This window comes from Neolamprologus multifasciatus, chromosome 13 (genome assembly GCF_963576455.1).
Source record: "Neolamprologus multifasciatus chromosome 13, fNeoMul1.2, whole genome shotgun sequence".
Classification (NCBI taxonomy): domain Eukaryota; kingdom Metazoa; phylum Chordata; class Actinopteri; order Cichliformes; family Cichlidae; genus Neolamprologus; species Neolamprologus multifasciatus.
In genome coordinates this window covers 22,021,309-22,041,498 of record NC_140451.1, presented here as the reverse complement: position 1 = coordinate 22,041,498, position 20,190 = coordinate 22,021,309, and the positions used below count along the sequence as shown (strand labels likewise).

General features: G+C 39.3%; 2 protein-coding genes across 5 annotated transcripts; one reads left to right on the top strand and one right to left on the bottom strand.

Moving 5' to 3' along the window:
• Nucleotides 1-55: 55 nt before the first annotated feature.
• Nucleotides 56-3,484, bottom strand: LOC146505540 (autophagy-related protein 16-1). Its single transcript, XM_085182299.1, has 7 exons — nt 3,168-3,484; nt 3,025-3,088; nt 2,825-2,909; nt 2,469-2,542; nt 1,849-2,100; nt 1,613-1,731; nt 56-678 (listed from the first exon to the last, which is right to left on the bottom strand). The coding sequence occupies exons 1-7, from the start codon at nt 3,295-3,297 to the stop codon at nt 605-607; spliced, it is 798 nt and encodes a 265-aa protein (XP_085038425.1). The 5' UTR covers nt 3,298-3,484; the 3' UTR covers nt 56-604.
• On the top strand, nt 2,840-20,099 carry edrf1 (erythroid differentiation regulatory factor 1). Of its 4 annotated transcripts, none has more exons than XM_085182294.1 (26): nt 2,840-2,999; nt 4,425-4,524; nt 5,191-5,399; nt 7,290-7,356; nt 7,441-7,566; nt 8,021-8,145; nt 8,254-8,401; nt 8,516-8,617; nt 8,749-8,870; nt 9,230-9,341; nt 10,310-10,457; nt 10,542-10,653; nt 11,066-11,177; nt 13,234-13,518; nt 13,640-13,711; nt 14,178-14,325; nt 14,420-14,614; nt 14,743-14,943; nt 15,098-15,316; nt 15,443-15,669; nt 15,804-15,962; nt 16,654-16,803; nt 17,070-17,223; nt 17,365-17,480; nt 17,773-17,945; nt 19,253-20,098. In XM_085182294.1, the coding sequence occupies exons 2-26, from the start codon at nt 4,426-4,428 to the stop codon at nt 19,416-19,418; spliced, it is 3,747 nt and encodes a 1,248-aa protein (XP_085038420.1). In that variant the 5' UTR covers nt 2,840-2,999; nt 4,425; the 3' UTR covers nt 19,419-20,098. The 4 variants fall into 4 exon arrangements, with proteins under 4 accessions (XP_085038420.1, XP_085038421.1, XP_085038419.1 ...); XM_085182295.1 differs by lacking the exon at nt 2,840-2,999 and adding an exon at nt 4,002-4,125 and having other exon boundaries at nt 14,423-14,614; XM_085182293.1 differs by lacking the exon at nt 2,840-2,999 and adding an exon at nt 4,002-4,125.
• Nucleotides 20,100-20,190: the final 91 nt, after the last annotated feature.

The following is a 20,190-nucleotide window of genomic DNA, read 5'->3' as shown; positions in this document are numbered from 1 at the left end:
AATTAAGGAATACAACATGCAATGTTTAAAATGATAGTCTTTGTTCAGGAGAGGGTTTTTTTTAAAGGCATAAAAGTCTCTTTATTTTATTTTATTTTATTTTTTTTACAGGTGATAAAGAAGACAGTAACACATAATTACATAGAAGAGTGTACAGTAAACTAACACTGAGCTTGATTTTTCAAAATTATTAAATGTTTAATTTGTTGAACAGTAATTAAAATGTTAAAAAAAAACAACAACTGAAAACTATATGAAGTTGTTTCAAAGGTTAACTGATTAAAAGAATAATAATCGTAGAACCGAAAGGGTTTGATGCATTGATCATGAAGACGATGTCCACATGTGATCAGCTAAACTTCAGGGTGACTTGTGATGTGAAACTAGGCACTCTAACTATACGTCACAAAAAATTTGCATAGTATAGTGGATCTTTAAATATATTTTTAGATAAATAATAAAAATAAAATAGATCCGTGAGAGCAATTTGTCCTAACATTTGCAAAGAAAAACAAACTACATTTTCATTATTTAAGTCATCATTTCATCTATAAGCACTGGGGAGAAAGGGTTAGTGTGTTCTCCCTGGGATCTGAAGGGAATATTAGGCCTGTGGTGGACCTGAGATATGACACTGGTCTGGGAGTTCACTGTGCATATCTGTTGGAATATTGATCCCTGAGGACAAGATAGGCAGACACAAAACAATTACCACTGATTCTTTAGACCAAACATTGAATTAAAGGTCTTGAGCTGTAGAATAAAGTGGTGAAACTGTAAAAAAAAAAAGAAAAAAAAAAAAAAAGAGAGACTTTAATGTATTCGCTATTATTGCAAAATTCATACATTTTAGAATTCATTTTAAAATCTTGGTACTGACTTTTAAAGCTTTGAATTGTGATGCCCCTGCCTACATTTCTGATCTGTTAGAACCCCACGCTCCCTCTCGCAGCCTGAGATCATCCAATCAAAGGCTACTGCTAGTCCCACGAACACGTTTTAAGACCAGAGGAGATAGATCTTTTAGAGCGGTGGCCTCCAGGTTGTGGAATGCTCTCCCTCCATCATTACGTTGCCTTGATTGTATTTATTCTTTTAAAAAGCAGCTTAAGACTCATTTATTTAGACTGGCTTTTAATTAGATTTGTGCTGAATGTTTGATTGTATATGTATATCTTTGCAGTTTTATGCTGTGAAGAGTGCTATATAAATAAATTTAATTGGGAAAAGAAATCTTGCTCAAAAATAGCATTATATCAAAGTGGTTGCACATGAATTTCCTATTAAATTCTTAACTACCATTAGGTTTTATTAGTAGCTGGGTCCAAGAGTTCATATTCAGTACTTCATGTACTGTAACTCTTATGAAGTTGCCACTGCTATCTAGTTAGATGGTTAAAAACAAACAAACAAACAAAAAAATATCATTTTGCACTATTGTCTCATTTTTTCATTAGCCTTTTGTGTATCATATTACCAGCTCACCACTAAGACACACTTGTCTTTAACCTACGACCTAAAGCTTCTTAATTTAAAGAGCAAAAAGGACGGCCTAAAAGTCAGCCATTTGTTTGCATCTAATGTATGTTAATATCTATATGCAGATTCTTACTCTGAATGGCTGATGTAGACTGTGCTGCATCACTTGAAGCGTTGGTCAGCGTGGGCTCACGCTCTTTCCCCACACCTTTCTGGAGGTGCTTCCTCAGACGTTTGGTCAAATGTTGCCACCTGGTAAAAGGGAGCAGTCCCAGACAACTTTTAAGCTTTAAAGTGTGATCATGCTATCATATAAAGTTAACATATTTAAATTTTTGAGCTTTGCAACTCCTGAACTCATTATCTCACCTTGCCTGAGTGACGTTGTAATTATTCAACCTGTCTGCTTCCTCTATTTTCTCCTCCATCCATCGCTGTAATAGCCGTTCTTTCTCTCTCAGTGCATCTGCAAGAGCTTCCTTTAGGCACTGCTGATCCACACGCAGGGCTGCTAACTCTTTGGACTGACACTCTATTGTGAACTCATATTCTGAAAGGGCTTCCTTCAGGGTGTTACTCCCTTTAGCCAGAGTAAGTGCCTCTTGATGGAACTGAGACACACTGTAACAGCAAAGTATTATAATGGTGACGAACTGATCCCTTACATTCTCAATACAAAATCCTAACAATCGGCCTAACCTGGAAAATTATACGTCTTCATTTCAGTGGTTCAGTATTCCTACGAATATAAAATAAGTTTATTATATGACCAAATTAACTGTTTACTACTCTAGGATTAATCAGCAACATATTGACTAATTATGGGGAAACTCAATTTGAAAAATACCTTTACTAGATCTGAAATATACCGTGAATTAACACTTTCCTCAGTCTGGTCCATCATGCGTTGCTTTTACATTGTCTGTGTCACCTAGTGTGTTTTTTAATCTTGGAATCATAGTCAGTACTGACCAAGATATTTGAATTACCGTGATTGCCAGTACTGTAGTTCAGCTTCTTTGAGATGGAGGACGGTGGTAAGGTCGGAGACAGTTTGAGATAACTGGGTAGGCAAAACAAAGGGTGAAGTGACCCAGTTCAAAAGCAGACAAAAACAAGTATTTTCTCCACTCCTCTGAACCAGTTGCGATAATGAATGTTTATTTATTTATTCATTTTTTAAAGTTCAAATGCTCTGAAAGTTGTTTCAGATTGTCAGATGTGGTTTTTCCTGCATATCAATGCATAATATGCTGCTCTGCATTTTACGTAAACGTCTTTCCTGTAGTAGAAAGTTTGAGCCGCTGGGGCGTTTAATCATTGGATTACTCCTCATTTAACCCACCTTATCTGCCAGGTGCTCACTCTCTTTCAGCCGGAGTCGAAGCAGTGTGGCGTTTCCCCCAACCTCAACTCCATGTCTTTCTAAACTGAAAATAAAAACAAGTGTGCAAATTTAAAATACTTTACGAAAAAATCAAGCAGAGGACAAACCGATCAGCGCAAGCGCCAGATGTAGGGTAAGTTAAATTCTGCATTTATAACCTCTGAGACTGAACATCAGCCAAAATCTCGTCGCGAAGTTCAAAGCGTTCCTCCAGCTGAGACACTAAAAGAAAACAGGCAGACGTCCTTAGGCTCTGATAGAGAGGACAACATCGAGAGAGGCAGAGAAAAGTTAATCTTACAGCTTGTGAAAACGCCAACAAACGGGAGCTTTTCTCTGTGGTCTCTATGCTGCAGCCCTTGGCGCACGTGATTCTTCCAACTTCCCATTATAATGGACACTTTAAAGAAAAACCTGTCACGTTTGCGCATCCAGTATAGACTATACTAAAGCAGCTGGATTACAGCGTCTTCAGCCCTCACATGAAGTCTGTGTCATCCACGCAGGAATTGAATGCACTCAGCAAAGTTTCACAGCTCCTCCCTTTTCACTCATCAGCTTGACATTCCACTACTGGCTAGACATTCTCACAAGGATCCCTATTATATTATATTATATTATATTATATTATATTATGGACAGGAGAAACATTAGTACTCGAATATAATAATTACTTATATGCTTAAATTGTCCCTCCACTGCTAATATTTTCATGACTTATCATCTCATAATTTATAAAAAAAATATCCCTGAACCTAAATGCTTTTGTTTGTGATGCTTTTTTACATATTTAAAAAAGTATCACAACCTTTTACAGGTACAGCTAAAGACCTGAACAGAATTGCACTGGAATTGTTTGCGTCCCTCACACTGAATCAAAAGAGAAAAATCACACCACATGCAAAGCTCACGTTAAATTAAAACAATGGTGTGAACAGTAAATTTCAGAATAAAAGGTATCAGAAGAATGTGCTCCACTTTTCCAGAAAGAACTTATGAAAACACTTCCGGTTCATCTATTTTTCACAATAAATCGTTTCAGATAAAATATTTTTCCTTTACTAAAACAAATATCTAAAGTTATAGCTTTAAAATGTAAATGTAAAAATGTTATTATTATTGAAAAGTTTTATTCTTCGAAACAACTGATAAAATTAGTTTTGTAACTCTTTTTGACTTGAAACGGGAAGTTGTTGTTGGCTTATTGCTAGCGCTTGCGACTGCTCTGTCAATAGACTGGCTGCAGGCTACAGGCTTGTGTAAGTAGTCACGGAGCTAAGAGCTAAACATTAATCGTTTACAAAGCAATGAAAATTGTTCGCCTTCGTGTCGTTTAGGTTTAATTAGTCTAGTGAAACTTCCATTTTACAGCTTTACGTGCCAGCGTTTCTTTATCGAGGAGCTAGCTTGTCAAGCTAACTAACTTTGCCAACATGTTGACTTACCTCATTCGTTATTCGACTGATGTATAGACGGTCCACGGCTTGTCGAAGCCATGGACATGTTATTTGTTTATTAAATCGGAGTTGTTTGGTGAATTAGATCTTTGTATGTACAGTATGAGCGCATCAGCTGGAGACGGAGAGCCTTGCACCCCCTTGGATAATGCAAAGGAAGAAGTCAGTGGTCCTACCTGCACTGGAGACAACAGTAAACATGTAAGTAACTAGTCTGCAAGGATAATCTACCATCTAGTATGTAGTATGTTGTCATGTATAACACTCTTTAATTAGTATTTGAAGTGCTAATGTTGAGTTAGGCTACAGTGGATTTATAGTGCCATCTGTAAACATCCTATAACTTTAGTGAGAGTGGGAAGCAGGTGAAGGAGAGCCTGATGAGGTGGATGAATGCTCTGGAGAGAAGAATGAAGGTCAAGAAAAGCAAGACATAATACATGTGAGGGAATAAGAGCGAGACAGGTGACAGGGGAGCGAGACAGTGTAGATGAAAGGAGTAGAAGTAGTGAAGGTAAAGGATTCCATATGCCTGGGATCATTTGGGCATTTGCAGGAGAGAGATAGTGGATTTACTGGGCAAAAGATGTTAAATATGGAGCTGGAGGAAAAAAGACAACCAATGAGATTTGTGAAAGCAGTAAAGGAGGAAATGCAGAGAGTTGGTTTGACAGAGCATGATGGTACAGATGGGTTGGAAGGAGGCAGACGATCCACTGTGGTGATCCTAAAAGGGTGCAGCTGACAGAAGAACATCAGTGTGCATACTATACTCATGATAATCAACTGCCAGACATATCCTTATTTAAATGTTACTCTGTCAGTGCTGTCCATTCATTCTCACAATCTTGATATTGTTATTTGTAGGAATCATCAATATGCTCAGGCAGCAGTGAAATAAAAAGCCGTGCTGTGGTCAAGTACTGCGCAGCCCCACCACCTACCAGCTATGCCCTCCTGCAGGAAAAGACTGACTTGAAGCTACCTCCTGCCAACTGGCTGAGAGAAAACCCCCAACTGGGCAGCGCTGGGACCACTATATTAGGATCTAGCAGCAAGAGCAAGCCCTTTTCCAGGTATAATTTAGAAAGGGGGGCACGAGTTTAATTTTTATGGGAAAGATTGAATTTGAATTGGTGTCGAGCTCATGATTGAGGTAGATAGTAGGGCTGGGCGATATGACCCAAAATTCATATCTTGATATTTTTTAGCTGGGTGGCGATATAAGATATATATCTCGATATTTTTTTAAAGCCATAAGTTAAGAACAAAAAGAGAGTTCTTAGTCAAAGCTGTGTCCCAGATGTCACACAGGAGTTTTTATTTACATACAGCATAGATGTACATGAAGAAATTACTCAAAAATAAATTATCAGCATTTATTAAATAATCATGCTCCATAAATAAAAGAAAACAATGTTGTTTTTGTGCATAACAAAAAGCTCATAATTGTGCAGTCAAAATGTAAACTAACAGACACTGAGCATAATAACAAAGACAGATTTCACAGCTGCTCTGTTCCCAACTTCTACTGCGTGACTGACAGCCTTGAGTTTGAAATCCTCTTTGTAACCACGTCTCTTAACAGGTGCCATTTATGGCCCTTATACACACACAATACGGTAATATTACGTTGAAGCACAGTACGTATCACTCCGCGAGGCTCCAGACTACGGTAGCCGTAATGCTCCGACAATCCATCAAGCGCTGCATCTCCGTAGCTTACCAAAGTCGTACTAAAACATTTTTTGACAGATTGCTGAGCGCCGTGTACCACCTAAAATCGGTTCGCGGTCAGTAAGCACAACCAGAATTCATACATAAGGCGCGCTGTCAACTTTTGAGAAAATGAAGGGATTTTAGGCCGTGCAGCCCCTGTGGGCTGCATGTCGTTAGCATGGTTAGCTCGTTAGCGCGGTTAGCTCGCTAACACGTTGACGCCGTCCAGCCCCACAACTCGCTAACGGAGATTTGCCGTGTCCATCTTGTCGCTGCCTGCAGGTGAAGCTATGGGGGAGGAGGGGGAGTTGTGTTCAGTGAAGGAGAGGGGAGGCCGAGTAATCTTGCATAAAGACAAAAGTGGACGAAAGAGAGGCAGACTTGTGGCTCCACAAGTATAATTATAACGTAACATAGACTATATCGATATAAAGGATATTGTCACATCTTATATCTCGTATGAAAATATATCGATATTTTTTAAAAACTCGATATGTCGCCCAGCCCTAGTAGATAGGCACCACTTTTATCATTACGCCAAGTATAATATCTTTTGTTTAAATGTAATTTGCGAAATGGTTAACTATATGGCAAAAATAACTAAAGAGAGCACAGCATGAGTCAGAACCAAATGCAGTTAAAATTATGGATAGGTACACACCATGCCCATAATGCAAATGCCCAATGTATGCTTTGGCTTTCACCACCACTGGTGTGGGTGTGTCTGAATGAAATCATAAGAAACAAGAAATTAAGAAAAAATGTTAGTTATATCTTATTACCTTATTTAAAAAAATGGTTTACTTCTCAAGATTACATTTATGAGGATATGCAGCTTTAATAGATTCAGTTCTATTTCTTTGAGATGTTGCGACTATGTCTGGATGAGAGAAGAAACTAGGTAAAGTTTCTATTAGCAGCAGATATTCTTTTCCTAATTTTGAAAATCTGCTTAGCAGATCACTTGTGTTACTGGTCCTTATGCACTTTTGGAGACCCATGAAGACTGATACTCTATCCACAATAAACAAGGTGTGGAATAGAGTATTGCATAGTTGCAAAACTATGTTTCAAACTCACAGTGGAGGACTTTTCACTACATAATTCAAAGTACTAAAACCCCCCAAACTGCTGCACTTTAATTTAGGATGTGAGTGGGTAAATTATGGATACGCTTGAAGACAAAGACTTTAATTATTGCTACGCAGTTAGTTTGTATTGAGTAAACTGTTTTTCTTCTTTTGCAGTTTTGGGATGGCGTACGAGTTCATCGACTGCATCGGAGATGATGTTGATGTGGTTTCAGACTCAGAGGTTTGTGGAGCTGCTGCAGAGCTATTTCTTTGTTAGCTTCAGAGGCATGCAGTTGATGTTAACAGTTTTCTTTTTTACCTTCAGAACATCAAGAAGCTTTTGAAAATTCCCTACAGCAAGTCCCATCTGAGTATGGCAGTTCATCGTGTGGGGAGGACTTTGCTTTTAGATGAGCTGGACATTCAAGAGCTTTTCATGAGATCCTCTCAGGTACAGCCGAGCGACACTTTTTAAAATCAAGAGGATATTGCCTCCATTATTAATATTAACTGTGAAGTAACGGGCATCTATCAATGTTTAACATAAACGCTTGATGAATGGGGAGTCCCAATGGATATTTTTCCAGTGATTGATTGATTTATTTTTGTGTTATTTATTTCCTGTTCCTGTTTCAGAGAAAATAAATTTTTACAAAACTCTAAAACTGATGTTTTAGATTTAGTAAAAACATTGAGAACATTTCACCCTGTGCAAAATTGATGTGACACAACAGATTAGTATCGCCCACTGAAATGTGTAAATGCAATTTTATTTGACAATATGCTGATGGAAGTGAATATTAGCCAGTACCAGTATTAAAATTATTATTATTGTTATTAATCATGGTAGTAACTGTTAAATGAATATATTATTTAACTCTCAATGCAACTTGTGTGTGTTGTAGACAGGAGACTGGACATGGCTGAAGGAGTTTTACCAGCGGCTAATAGATCAGAAGTGGCAGAGAAAAAAGAAGAGCAAAGAGCACTGGTATCAAAAAGCAATCCTGTCAAAGTTTCTCTATTATAGGTGAGGAGTTGGCTTTGCTCAAATAAGTGCTGGAGTTGAACGTGAGTTATTCTTCAATCTGACAGTAAAACAACTTTTTTGTTTTCGTTATTGTTTTGTTTCTTGCAGTATAAATGGTGATGGGGCTGCTGAGCCTCAATCAGATGGCCTGAATGAAGGAGAGGAGGACAGTGGTGCTGATGAGTTCAGCTCTTCATGGCCTACAGCCTTCACTAGCACAACGTCTAATGCAGAAGAATCAGAAGCTCCCAAACGGGTAAGTTAAGCTTTTAGTCATCTCTGGAATAAAATTTTGTATTTGTTCCACATTCAAAAGTATTTTGTGTCACATGAGATGAAATAAAAATGAAGTGTGCTGTTAAATGTGCAGGAAAGTGTTACCGTCGACAGCAGCTTTGCTTTGGGCCAGGTGACCTCTGTTCCCAAAGAGCAAAACCTCCCGACAATCTTCAATGAAGGAGAGAACGGCCAGGTAACACAATCTTTTCATCCTTTCTTAATAGTATAATACTACAGCTAATAGCACATGCCCTGTGTCTACATGTATCTTCTGATTTGTTTTTTAATTAATTTTTTTACACTTTGATGTCCCTTGCATGACAGGGTTTAAGAAATGACTTTGTACGAAACATCATGTGGACTTTTGAAGACATACACATGTTGGTTGGGTCCAACATGCCTATTTTCGGAGGTGGTCGTTATCCTGCTGTCAGTCTGAGACTCAGGTAGGATTTTAATTCATTGGTTCCTACCCAGGATCTGAAATTAGCACTCGTTAGGAGCTAAATGACAGTGCAGTCATGCATTTTAATTGTATTTCAATTTGATTCTTTTAGCTCCTTCTGGGTATTTGTCTCACCAACATAATGTTAAATTATTCTTACGACAAAATGAAACAGTTATGTAATAGGTTGGCATACATTATGTAGGGCATCATAGCATGTAAATATTGTTCCTAGAGTCATCTTTTAATATAGGATAACTGACTTTAAGAGGTGAACCAGCATCATTGAATTCATCCTGCTACATCCTTCCTGCTCAGTCTCAAACGTCGAACTCTGTGTTTTGTTTTTGTTTTTTTCAGGGACAACAATAAACCAATCAACATTCTGACAGGTATCGACTACTGGCTTGATAATCTGATGTGTAACGTCCCAGAACTTGTCATGTGTTTTCACGTTAATGGCATTGTTCAGGTAAGCTAAAATATTTCATACAGTAGCCATGCCTAATAGAAAATCATTAGATAAGGTGATGGTACTTGGTTGGTCTTGGTTATTTTATTTAAATTTTAATATTGATTTGTTCATCTGAGTGGTGGCTGCTGGAATAAAGCTATTTGCATAATGTGTTTTTGAGAATTTGGGACTATAAGCCTTCATCCAGAAGGAGGAGACTGTAACTCGCTGCACAGAGATATTTGAAATTGTTCTACACTGTATATAAGAATATAAGACAACAGCACAAGAGACATTAAGGGTGCAGTGGTAAATAAAATCCTGCTGGTCCTTTTGAGATTTAATTTAAGAATGTCTCCACAGCTTAACAATCAGCAGGCTTATGGCTTCTTTTAATCAATAACACATGTTCATTAATTAAGTTCATTTTGTGTGTCGGGTCTAAGCTGCAAATGTCATTGGGGAGTAAAACACGAACCACAGGCCTAGGCAGTGCCTGTGCCTGTATGTAATGCACTTGGTTGATGTTTCACTAAAGAGCAGTGTGTACAGCATATATGATCCAATTAGTTTTTGGAGCAAATCTCTGCATAAATTAGTTTTTTAAATCAGGGGAAAAATTGCCCTTAGACTTAGTCTACAAGTTCAAAACGATTTCACATTAAAAGACAAATATGTTGGAATGAAAAATCTGTTAAATGTGAGCTAATTGGTTTAATTAAAAGGATATGTGTGAATGTAATATAGTGAGAGGAATACATAGTTCAACTTGATGCTTACGCAAGAGGTTCTCCCATATGCAGTCGGTGATCCAATTAAATGGTGGTAATCCTTACTGAAACAATTTGCATATTAATTATGATAAAGTTTTTCTTTGCTTGTGGGGAAAATAAATAAATAAAACAACAAGTACTGTGAGCATAAGCAGTTTGTGCTGTGGTGCTCATGGTGGGAAATTTTCTCATTGTTTTTGATTTTTACTTCAGAAATACGAGATGATAAAAACAGAGGACATCCCTCATCTGGAGAACTCGACTTTCTCCACGAGAGTCGTGAAAGACATCGCCCAAAATGTCCTTTCTTTCCTGAAGTCCAACTGCACTAAGGAGGGTCACACGTACTGGCTTTTCAAAGGTGGGGGAAAAAGTGAGCAGGAATGATCTAAAAGTTGTATTATTGTGAAAAAGTGTTTTCCAAAGTAATTTCTTAAATCCACAGCCAGTGGGAGTGACATTGTGAAGCTTTATGATCTGACGACTCTGTGTGAGGAGGCTGAGGAAGAGAAATATCAGAATCCCTTCACTCTTCCTGTGGCTGTATTATTATACAAGTAAGTATCTAAGACAGATAATACGAGCGGCCTTGTGTCGTAGGACTCCTGCAGCTGTGAAAAGTGGTTATAAAGTTTGAAGTGTGGGGGTGGGTGTTTGGATGCACTGACACCTCACAGCGAGAAGATTCAGGGTGTAAACCAGTTGAATAGATGTGTGGAGTTCGCCTGTTGTCACGTGACTGCAGTTTTTATCCAGGTGCAGTTTAACAGCGGTCATGTTAGTTTGATTTGTTCTAAATTGGCCGGAGATGAGGATGTGAATGACATCTGTCTCTGTGTGATAGCCCTTTGATAAACTGTTGAGCTTTGCAAGGTGTAAATTAAATTAAACCAGTAGTTACCGGGCATGCCAGTACGTCAGTGTGTTCTTGTTGTTTTAACTTTATGTTCATGTGTGTGTGTGACACAGAGTGGCCAGCAACTTGATGCTAAAAGCGCGACAAAACAGAAAGCACTATGGCACAATCAGAACTCTGCTGCTAAACTGTGTCAAACTTCTAGATCAAGACAGACATCCTCAGGTAGGTGCAGATTTTCAGACAAATGAGAAAGTCGATACTCTTTCCATGTTAGTAACGAGTTGTTTTACGGTGGCCCTGAAAGGTCAAATGAACTGCCACTTAAGAAAACACCAGCAAAAAGAAAAAAAAAATGCTGCAAAAGGAGACAAATGGTAAATGGCCTGTATTTATATAGCACTTTTACTAGTCCCTAAGGACCCCAAAGCGCTTTACATATCCACTCATTCACCCATTCACACACACATTCACACACTGGTGATGGCAAGCTATGTTGTAGCCACAGCCACCCTGGGGCGCACTGACAGAGGTGCACAAAGCACAACAGAAGTTGAATAAAACACAAAGGAAGTAGAAAAAACCTGCGACAGACTGGCCACCTGTGCAGGTGTACCCTGCTTCTCGCCCTAAGACAGCTGGGATAGGCTCCATCACCCCCGAGACCCTGAAAAGGATAAGCGGAAGAGAATTGATGGATGGAAGTAGAAAAAACAATCTCACAAAAACAATGGAAGTGTTTCTGGGGAGCAGCTGTGCAAGTGACAGAAATCAAAACATCTGAAGGACTGCACTGACACACGGTCAAAAGAAGCAGAGGCTTTATGAATGTTGTGAGTAGGGATGGGTACCGGTATCCGGTGCCATGATGGCACAAACGGTAGTAACCAGACCGAAAAGCAGCGCACATTTCAGTGCTTTATTTCGGTACTTTTTTTTTTCCTGAGCTGTGACACACTTTAGATTCTATCCAATCACTTTACGTTTCCGAGGATAGTAGGCGGGTCCAGGTACGTACGTTCTTTTAGAGCAGAGCTAAAATGCTCAAGGCTAAGCGGTCAAAGTCTGGCTGTACTTCACAGCAAAAGATGCAAACTCAGCAGCCTGCAACAAGTGCTTTAAGGCGATACTGTGCAAAGGAGGCAACACCTCAAATCTGATGAAACACCTGACAACGCATAGCGGGTTTTTTTTAAAAGCCGAGAAATGCACCGTATTTGATAGCTTGCTGCGAGACCTCACACCGAGCACATCTACTGCGGGTGGATTGCCTGTTATTGGAGTTAGCAACATCCCCCAAAAACCCGAAGAGGAGAGTCCTGGCCCCTAGCCCTGCCAGTGTAGCAGAAATGATGATGATGGCAGCAGCAGCCGTTCTTCTCTGCCTGAGTAGCTTAATGTTGTTCGTGTGTAATTTACGTTGAGTAGGCTAACCACGTTATTACATTAATGCAGGTAAGGTGAACTAGCAAACATCATCATAGCTACATGCGGCTGTCTTCTTGTTTGATGGCAGATACTCCCTTCACCCTGGCTAAAAAGGCTAAAATGACCAAAGAAAAAGTGGAAAACAGCTAAACATGAGAGGTTTTTGGACAAAGTTTGTGTTTTTTCCATTGTTTAGCACTGCTTCCAGCAAAGAGTGATACCATATGTGCCCCATAGCTGCAGAAAAGGCTAACATTGTCATCTTTTTGCAAAAAAACAGCTGAACATGAGAGGTTTTTGGACCAATTTTGTGTTCTCCATTCTTTAAGCACCGGTTTGAGCACCGTTTAAGCACCGGCACCGTTTCAAAAGTACCTGTTTGGCACCGGTATCGGAAAACCTAAAACCTAAACGATACCCATCCCTAGTTGTGAGGGAGAAGAGGTGTGCTTTTGCAGTGTTTTTCTATTTGTGGGTGTTTTCTTAAGTTACAATGCATTTGACCTCTCAGCTGTAGGGTTTTCATTCAAGAGTTATTCAAGAGACAAAAATAATATTCAAATTTAATACTAAACACTAACAGTGTGAGCCTCTTAAAATGTGGAGCGATGCACTTGTGGTATAAAGAGGCAAATTTTAGATGACTTTGTCCAACTATTAATGGACCTAAGTCCTTACTATCTTCCTACTATCTTTCTCCTACTTCTTCTTTGATATTCTTATTTTTGTATCTATATTCAGACAGTGGAGAAAATGCAATGTGAAACCACTTGACTAACTCTGAGTATGCCAGTACTTAGATTTGATTGAACTTGACTTCAGCCCTGATCGCCTCTGTCTTCTGTCTGCTCAGATCATCGCCTCTGCCCACTATATGCTGTCAGAGCTGTTCCAGCTCGACGAGCCTCTTGAAGAAGATGGAGGGGAGTCGCTGCGGGCCGGTGGTTCAGAGGACAGCTACAGTGACGAAGACAGGGAGGAGGAGGAAGAAGAGGAGGATCTGACGGAGGACAGCGATGATGATGGTTCCTACAGTAACTGCTCCAGCCCGCAGGATGATAGCAAAGCAGTGGCTGTGATCCGCTCTGTAGGGGAGCTCTCAGTCCCGGAGAAGTATAGATCAACTCACCAGATCAGAGTGAGTGAATCTGTAAAAGTTTCCACAGCCTTCTTAGCATCGACTGAATGGTGGAAAGTGGAGTATAGAAATAAATCTTTATATACATACAAACTAATATTTTCTTATTTTTTTTATTCAGCCAAGTTGTGCTTTCCCCGTTTCTCAAGACAAGGAAGAGAGATGCAGACTTGTCCTGAGCTATGTGCTTAAGGTGACTTTCTAAATGTTTAATGTGAATGTTTGTTTGCCTGCAGTGCAAAAAAATGTGACTTTTCAAAAAGTTTGACATTCTCTTCTATATTAAAGGGCAAATACACCTACACACATTTACAAATCAAAGTCTCCTTGCAGCTCTTGGTTTATAAACTGTTTTGTTAAACTGCCTGAAGTGATCTCAGTGTCTGTTTGGTTTGTCTGATGTTTAAAAATGGAGAAAAAAATCTTAGTGTGGTTTTGAAGAGAAGTGAGGTTGTCAGATGTCTGTAGACGGTGTCCCATCTCTGCTACAGACAAGCAGCTTCAGGCTACAATAACTGCTACTGCCTGGATCTGTTATTGGACTGTTGATGGTCAAGATGCATTATGTATAAAGTCTAGGTGTCAATTTGGACACGTAGAAACAATATGTTACTAAATTGATTGGGTACAATTTTGTAATGCTGTAACATAATCCACAGGGATTAAAGGCGGTGGATGGCAGCATCAAGAAAGAGAGCGATCTTCCAGCTGCTGACCCCAACACACCCATCCCTCTCAAATATGAAGACAGAAGTGCTACTGGAGCCTGTGCAGCTGAGAAAGGCATCTCTCTCCTGCTTGAAAGGGGTAATAACAACTTCTAATACTGCAGAAGAAAACGTGACATAGACAAACATGGTTTTCACTGAGGCTTCCTTTTCCTGTCTTCTTTCTTTTTAAGCAGCAGGTCCCTTGCAAGGGGAGCAGAAGCACACAACACGCTCAGGGATGATCCCCGGCTCCTGGCAGCATCATATGAAGCTGAAACTCTTCTTCAAAGCCTCCAAGGCCTACTACGTCCTCTCTGATGCGGCCACCAACTTGCTGAAGTATGGGCGAGCATTGCGTTACATCAAGCTATCTCTGCAGTGTTATGGTGAGGTTCTTTAACTGTTTCATAATCAATTAATTGAAACTTAAACTACATTTCTTTGTTGTTTAATTTTAATTTTGACAGTGACAAGTTTCTTCAAAATTGTCTTCTTCCATCCCCTCATCTTCCAGATGCCTATTGTTCAGTGAGTGGTACACTACACCCACATGTGTTGCTGTTTCACAGCCAGTGCCTGTCTCTGTGTGGGGACATCCAGCTGATGTTGGCTCAAAATGCAAACAACAGAGCAGCTTACCTGGAGGAATACAGCTACCAGACCAAAGAGGACCAGGAGATTCTGCACAGCCTGCACAGAGAGAGCAGTTGCCAGGGTCAGTCCCTAAAGAGAAATTCAGTATATTGATATTCCTGCTGCTATGGTGTGCAGTGTCTTAAATATTTCACTGTCTTCAAAGTCATTCACAATAAATTGTTTGCCAAAATGTCCTAAAAAGTATTCCATTCCTTTTATTCTCTATCTACTAGCCTTCAGCATGGCAACAGACCTAGCAATGGACCCAGAGTACCAGCTGTTTGTTAGCAGCAAGTGCTATGAGGCAGCATATGAACTACTTGTCTCTGAGCCTTTGAAAGATCTTACTCCAGATCAGCTGAGTCAGGTTCTGAAACGACTCGGGAACATACGCAATGAGATGGGAGTCTATTACATGAACCAGGCTGCAGCCATGCAGGCTGAGAAAGAGGGTAAGTTACATTACAGCAAATGCAGTTTGTTTAAAAGAGTACGATGAGAGTTATTCTTTCTTTTCTTTTTTTTTTTTTTTTGTGTAGTATATCACCAGCCTTTTTATTCTCCTGTTCCCCTTCTAGTGAAGAAGTCTGTGTCTGTAGCAGAGCAGGAGATGTGGAAAAAGAGCTTTGGCTTCTTTGAGAAAGGGATGAAGGACTTTGAAGCCATTGGGGACAGCACTAACACAGCCTTACTGCTGTGTAATACTGGCAGGCTGATGAGAATCTGTGCCCAGGCCCACTGTAACCTCTCTGGCGATGAAGGCAGAGGAGAGTTTTCACCTGAAGAGGCTCTTTACTACAACAAGGTGCCACGCTGATGTTTTCTTAAATTCTTGATTAAGTGTTCTTACTAACACTCTGCTTTTTTGTTTTTTTCAATCATCTGTCTCACTGCATCTTGACTGTGCCTAATCATACTATCTTTGCAATATTACCTCAGGCTATAGACTACTACCTGCAGGCCATGAAAGCATTGGCAAGCAGAGAGAAGCACTCAGCAGTGTGGGACAGTGTAAACTGGGAATTGTCCACTACGTACTTCACACTGGCCACCCTTCTGCAGGACTATGCCCCAGTATCCAGGAAGGCCCAGGAACAGGTTGGTTTCAACACATTTGGAGCTAGGTAGAATATTAAGGATTTAACGCATTTTACATTATTAAGGATATCAAAATCATACTTGCATATATTTTTGGCTAGTTTACACGGTACATGCAATTTATATTCACTGCAGTTCTCCCTCTTTTGCTAATGATGCATGTGTGGACACCTTCCCTTTGTTATCAGATCACTTTGATCTACTTGTCTGACTTGTAGCCTTTTTGTATCAGGACCAGCTCTGCGCTGATAAAGGGACACACACTGTGCATGAATTGGGTCAGCAAACACCACACACCCCACTTGAATAATCATTATAGTGAATCTTTGGCTGGAAAATGATTTCAGTCCATTAGTCACTCTTGTTGGTGGCACTTCAGTTTACAGCTTTATCCTTGCTATGCTGAATCTCTCACACTTGCAGCTGAGAAAGAATTCCTCATTTCGCCAAAAAAAAGCAAGGACAGGATTTTTTTGGGGGGTTATTTTTGTTTATCTGCTTTGTTTTGTTGTTTGTTTGTTTTTTATGTTTTTATCACATTGTATTATACCTGATATCATCATGTCTCAGCCATGAAAGTAAACAAATATTCTCTTTTAATCATATTTTCATCACATTTACAAGTACATTTTATTTCTTATTTTTCACACACAGTATTTTTTTACTTATCCATTCCTGTTTGTCTTGCCAGATTGAGCGAGAGGTGACCGAAGCAATGATGAAGTCTCTCAAGTACTGCGACCTGCAGACTGACTCTGCTCGGCAGCCACTCTACCAGTACAGAGCTGCCACCATCCACCACCGCTTGGCTTCTATGTACCACAGCTGCTTTCGCAATCAGGTGGGAAGTTATGTAAAATTATACAACAGTAGAAAACCATTCTCCTTTCCTTTTGAATGTCTTGGATGCTCTTTGTGTTAATAATTGGCATTTCTTGGCTCAACGCTTTTTATGCACGCCAAAAATAAAATATGTGACTCTGGGTAAGGAAACGACGTTCCGTTGACTAGAAAAGAACAGAAGTGGGATACGCTGCCTGTCTTTATACTTGTAGCGGTATAATGAGCTGATGGATGTCTGTGTTTCTGGCTGTAATTGTGTGACAGGTGGGGGATGAACACTTGAGAAAGCAGCATCGGAGCTTGGCAGAGCTTCACTACAGCAAGGCTGTCAGTTTATTCCTCAGCCTCAAAGACGCACCCTGCGAGCTGCTCCGCACGTTGCTGGAGAGGGTGGCTTTTGCTGAGTTTACGATGGCAGGTGCGCAGCTATTCATTATGATGACTATCACAATGTTGGCTGCAATGTTTTGTTTTATTTTTGTCAGATGAGGGCTGAATTGAAAAACCGTGTTTCTTTTCAAAGCCTCTTTTAATAATTCTTCATGTTGTTTGTCCACAGGTCAGAACAGCAGCACAGCTAAGCTGAAGAGCCTGACTGGAGCAATAGAGATCATGACAGAAACCCGCCATGCTTTCCAGCTGATTCATAAAGAGCTACAGGAGGAGCAGACAGAGGTAAGTTTCACAGTAGCTCATGAAGGATTTTTCCTGGCTCAGCGGTGTGATTTATGCACATAAGCATACAGCACAGGCAGTGAGTTTCTAATTCCTTATTTAACAAAAATCTAAGTGTTTTCTGACCATTTAATAAATCAAATGAGTGTATATTATACTCATGTTAATGAAGCCCCAGTAACCCCATTACAGCTAAATTCTTCTGAGTAGTAAAAATAAACTTGGTGGAAATGACTGAATTTGTAAAGCTTTGGTAACATACAGTCTTTTCCTTCTACTTCTTGTTCCATAGTTGAATGAACCAGACTCTGCTGAGTCAGCAGAGTCTTCCGACGTAGCCAATGGCCCAATGGCAGGACTGAACCTCCAGGAAGTGATGAAGTTAATTGGCGTGTTTGAGCCCAGTTTCTCCTTCCTGCTCCTGCAGGTGATCAAACTGATGACGACAGCGAAACGTAAACCAAGGTGAGCTCCAGTATGAAAGCTGGTTAGGATATCTACTTAAATTTTACTCAGACCTTTATTTTAATATCTGTCTTTAATGTCACTGCCTTATTGCTTACCATCATGAGACATGTGATGGCAAGAAGCTATTGCTGTAAAACAGCCATAAAATAATAAAAAAAAAAGCCCATTGGGACTAGATCAAACTTTTAGGGCCCCAGTAACCCCATTACAGCTAAATTCTTCTGAGTAGTAAAAATAAACTTGGTGGAAATGACTGAATTTGTAAAGCTTTGGTAACATACAGTCTTTTCCTTCTACTTCTTGTTCCATAGTTGAATGAACTATGAACTGTAGTTTCTGGATTTAATGAAACAAAAGACATTTAAAGGTGATATAATAAAGCTAAGATAGCTCATACTCTTTACTGTTTATCACATTCTAATAATTAAGTAGCGGTCCTACCTGACAGTATACGGGTACAGCAACATTTACTATGACTACATGAAATGTATTTAAAAAGGAAAAAACACAAGATATGGTGATTGATTTTAGGAAACAACAAAATGGGCACGGAGTCACTTTAATTAAAGGTCAGAAAATAGAGCAAGTACAATCATATAAATATCTTGGGACCATAATCAATGAAAAACTGAACTTTGATCAAAATTGCAAATCAGTTTGTGAAAAGGGTCACCAGCACCTTTATTGTCTTAGGAAACTTGCACATTTCCACATTGACCAAAAAATTTTAACTTTGTTTTATCGTTCTTTTATTGAGTCTGTTTTATCCTTTTGTTTGGTGGCATGGTTTGGTCAGACCTCTATCACAGAGAAAAACTCTCTAAATCAGATAGTGAGATGGTCCAGTTGTCTGATAGGTGAGCCACAGTCTTGTTTAGCCTTCCTGTACTCTAAGCAGGTACAGAGGATGGCTTTATCAATCCTTAAAAATGGTTCCCATCCTCTAAGAGGTGAATTTCAGCTTCTTCCCTCAGGACGGAGGTTTCTATTTCCGAGATGCAGGACAAAGCGTTATAATAATAGCTTTGTCCCCGTTGCTGTCACTGAATTAAATAAGAACTGTTTTTGATTCAAAATATTAAAATTACTATATATGTGCCACAGTGAGGTTTATATCTTTACTAGGTATGTGTGTTTTTAAAGGGATGCCAAATGCTGTCATTTTTTTCTGTAAAGCAAATTTACCTTGCCTATGGGTATAAATAAAGTTACCTTGATCTTGACAAGAACAAAAGAGATTAATTGTGAATTTAAGCTTGCAACCTTTTCATCTGCCCTTTTGAACTCTTTCATCTTTATTGCAGCAATAAGGACGAGGAGCTGCTGAAAACCTATAAGAATGTATACTCCAAGCTGCTTCGTGCTGAGAAAAATGCTCCTCTTGTCAGCCGCGTCGAACTCTACATTGAGCTCCTGCAGCAGCTGATGCAGCGGACAGGAAGTGACGACACAGGCACACGCAAGCCATAACAAGGAATACGCTCAAGAATCTGACTCTGCTCTCTGGGCCTCACCAAACTTCCAGGCTACATTTTGGAGAAGACTTGACATCCTCAAAGATGCGGTGATATAAAATAATGGCTCATAGTCACAATAACAGGCAAACACTCAGGCAACCTGTCTTACTCTGAATTACAGTCTCAAAGCTAACTTCACCTCCAGCGCCTTCATCTTTTTCTAACATTTGCATCACAGGTTTTAAACTGTACATTTTTGTGAAGACTTGTAAATTCAGATGCTATTATTTAATTTTATGATGGCTTAGCTAGTTTTGGGTCACTTCTAAAGCTCTTACGCATTTATGACTGTAACAAACATCTAATATTATTATTATTTTATTTTATTTTTTTTCTACAGACACAAAAAAATGTGATGACAATTTAAAAGCGGTTATTACCAAATGTAAATGCAACACAAAGGAGCTTAAAAATAACAAGCTCAGCAAAGTATTCCTTTCAATTTAATTGGCGTTTTTGATATTCAATAATGCCAGTGAAGCTGTGAATGAAATAAACTGATGTGTGACAGGCTTAAATAAGCTAAAACGTGTTATTTGCTTTTCCAAAAACTAGAATGTGCAATAAATTGGAAGCATACAGTGGAAGCTTTAGAGGTTAGTTCGTCCACAGTGCTGTTGAGTTTTTTTGGTTTTTTTTAAATCAGCATGGTTTGCTGTGGGATGATAATAATAAAATGTTTTTGAATTTCATACTGTGATATATTGTTTCTCTTAAAATGTTGC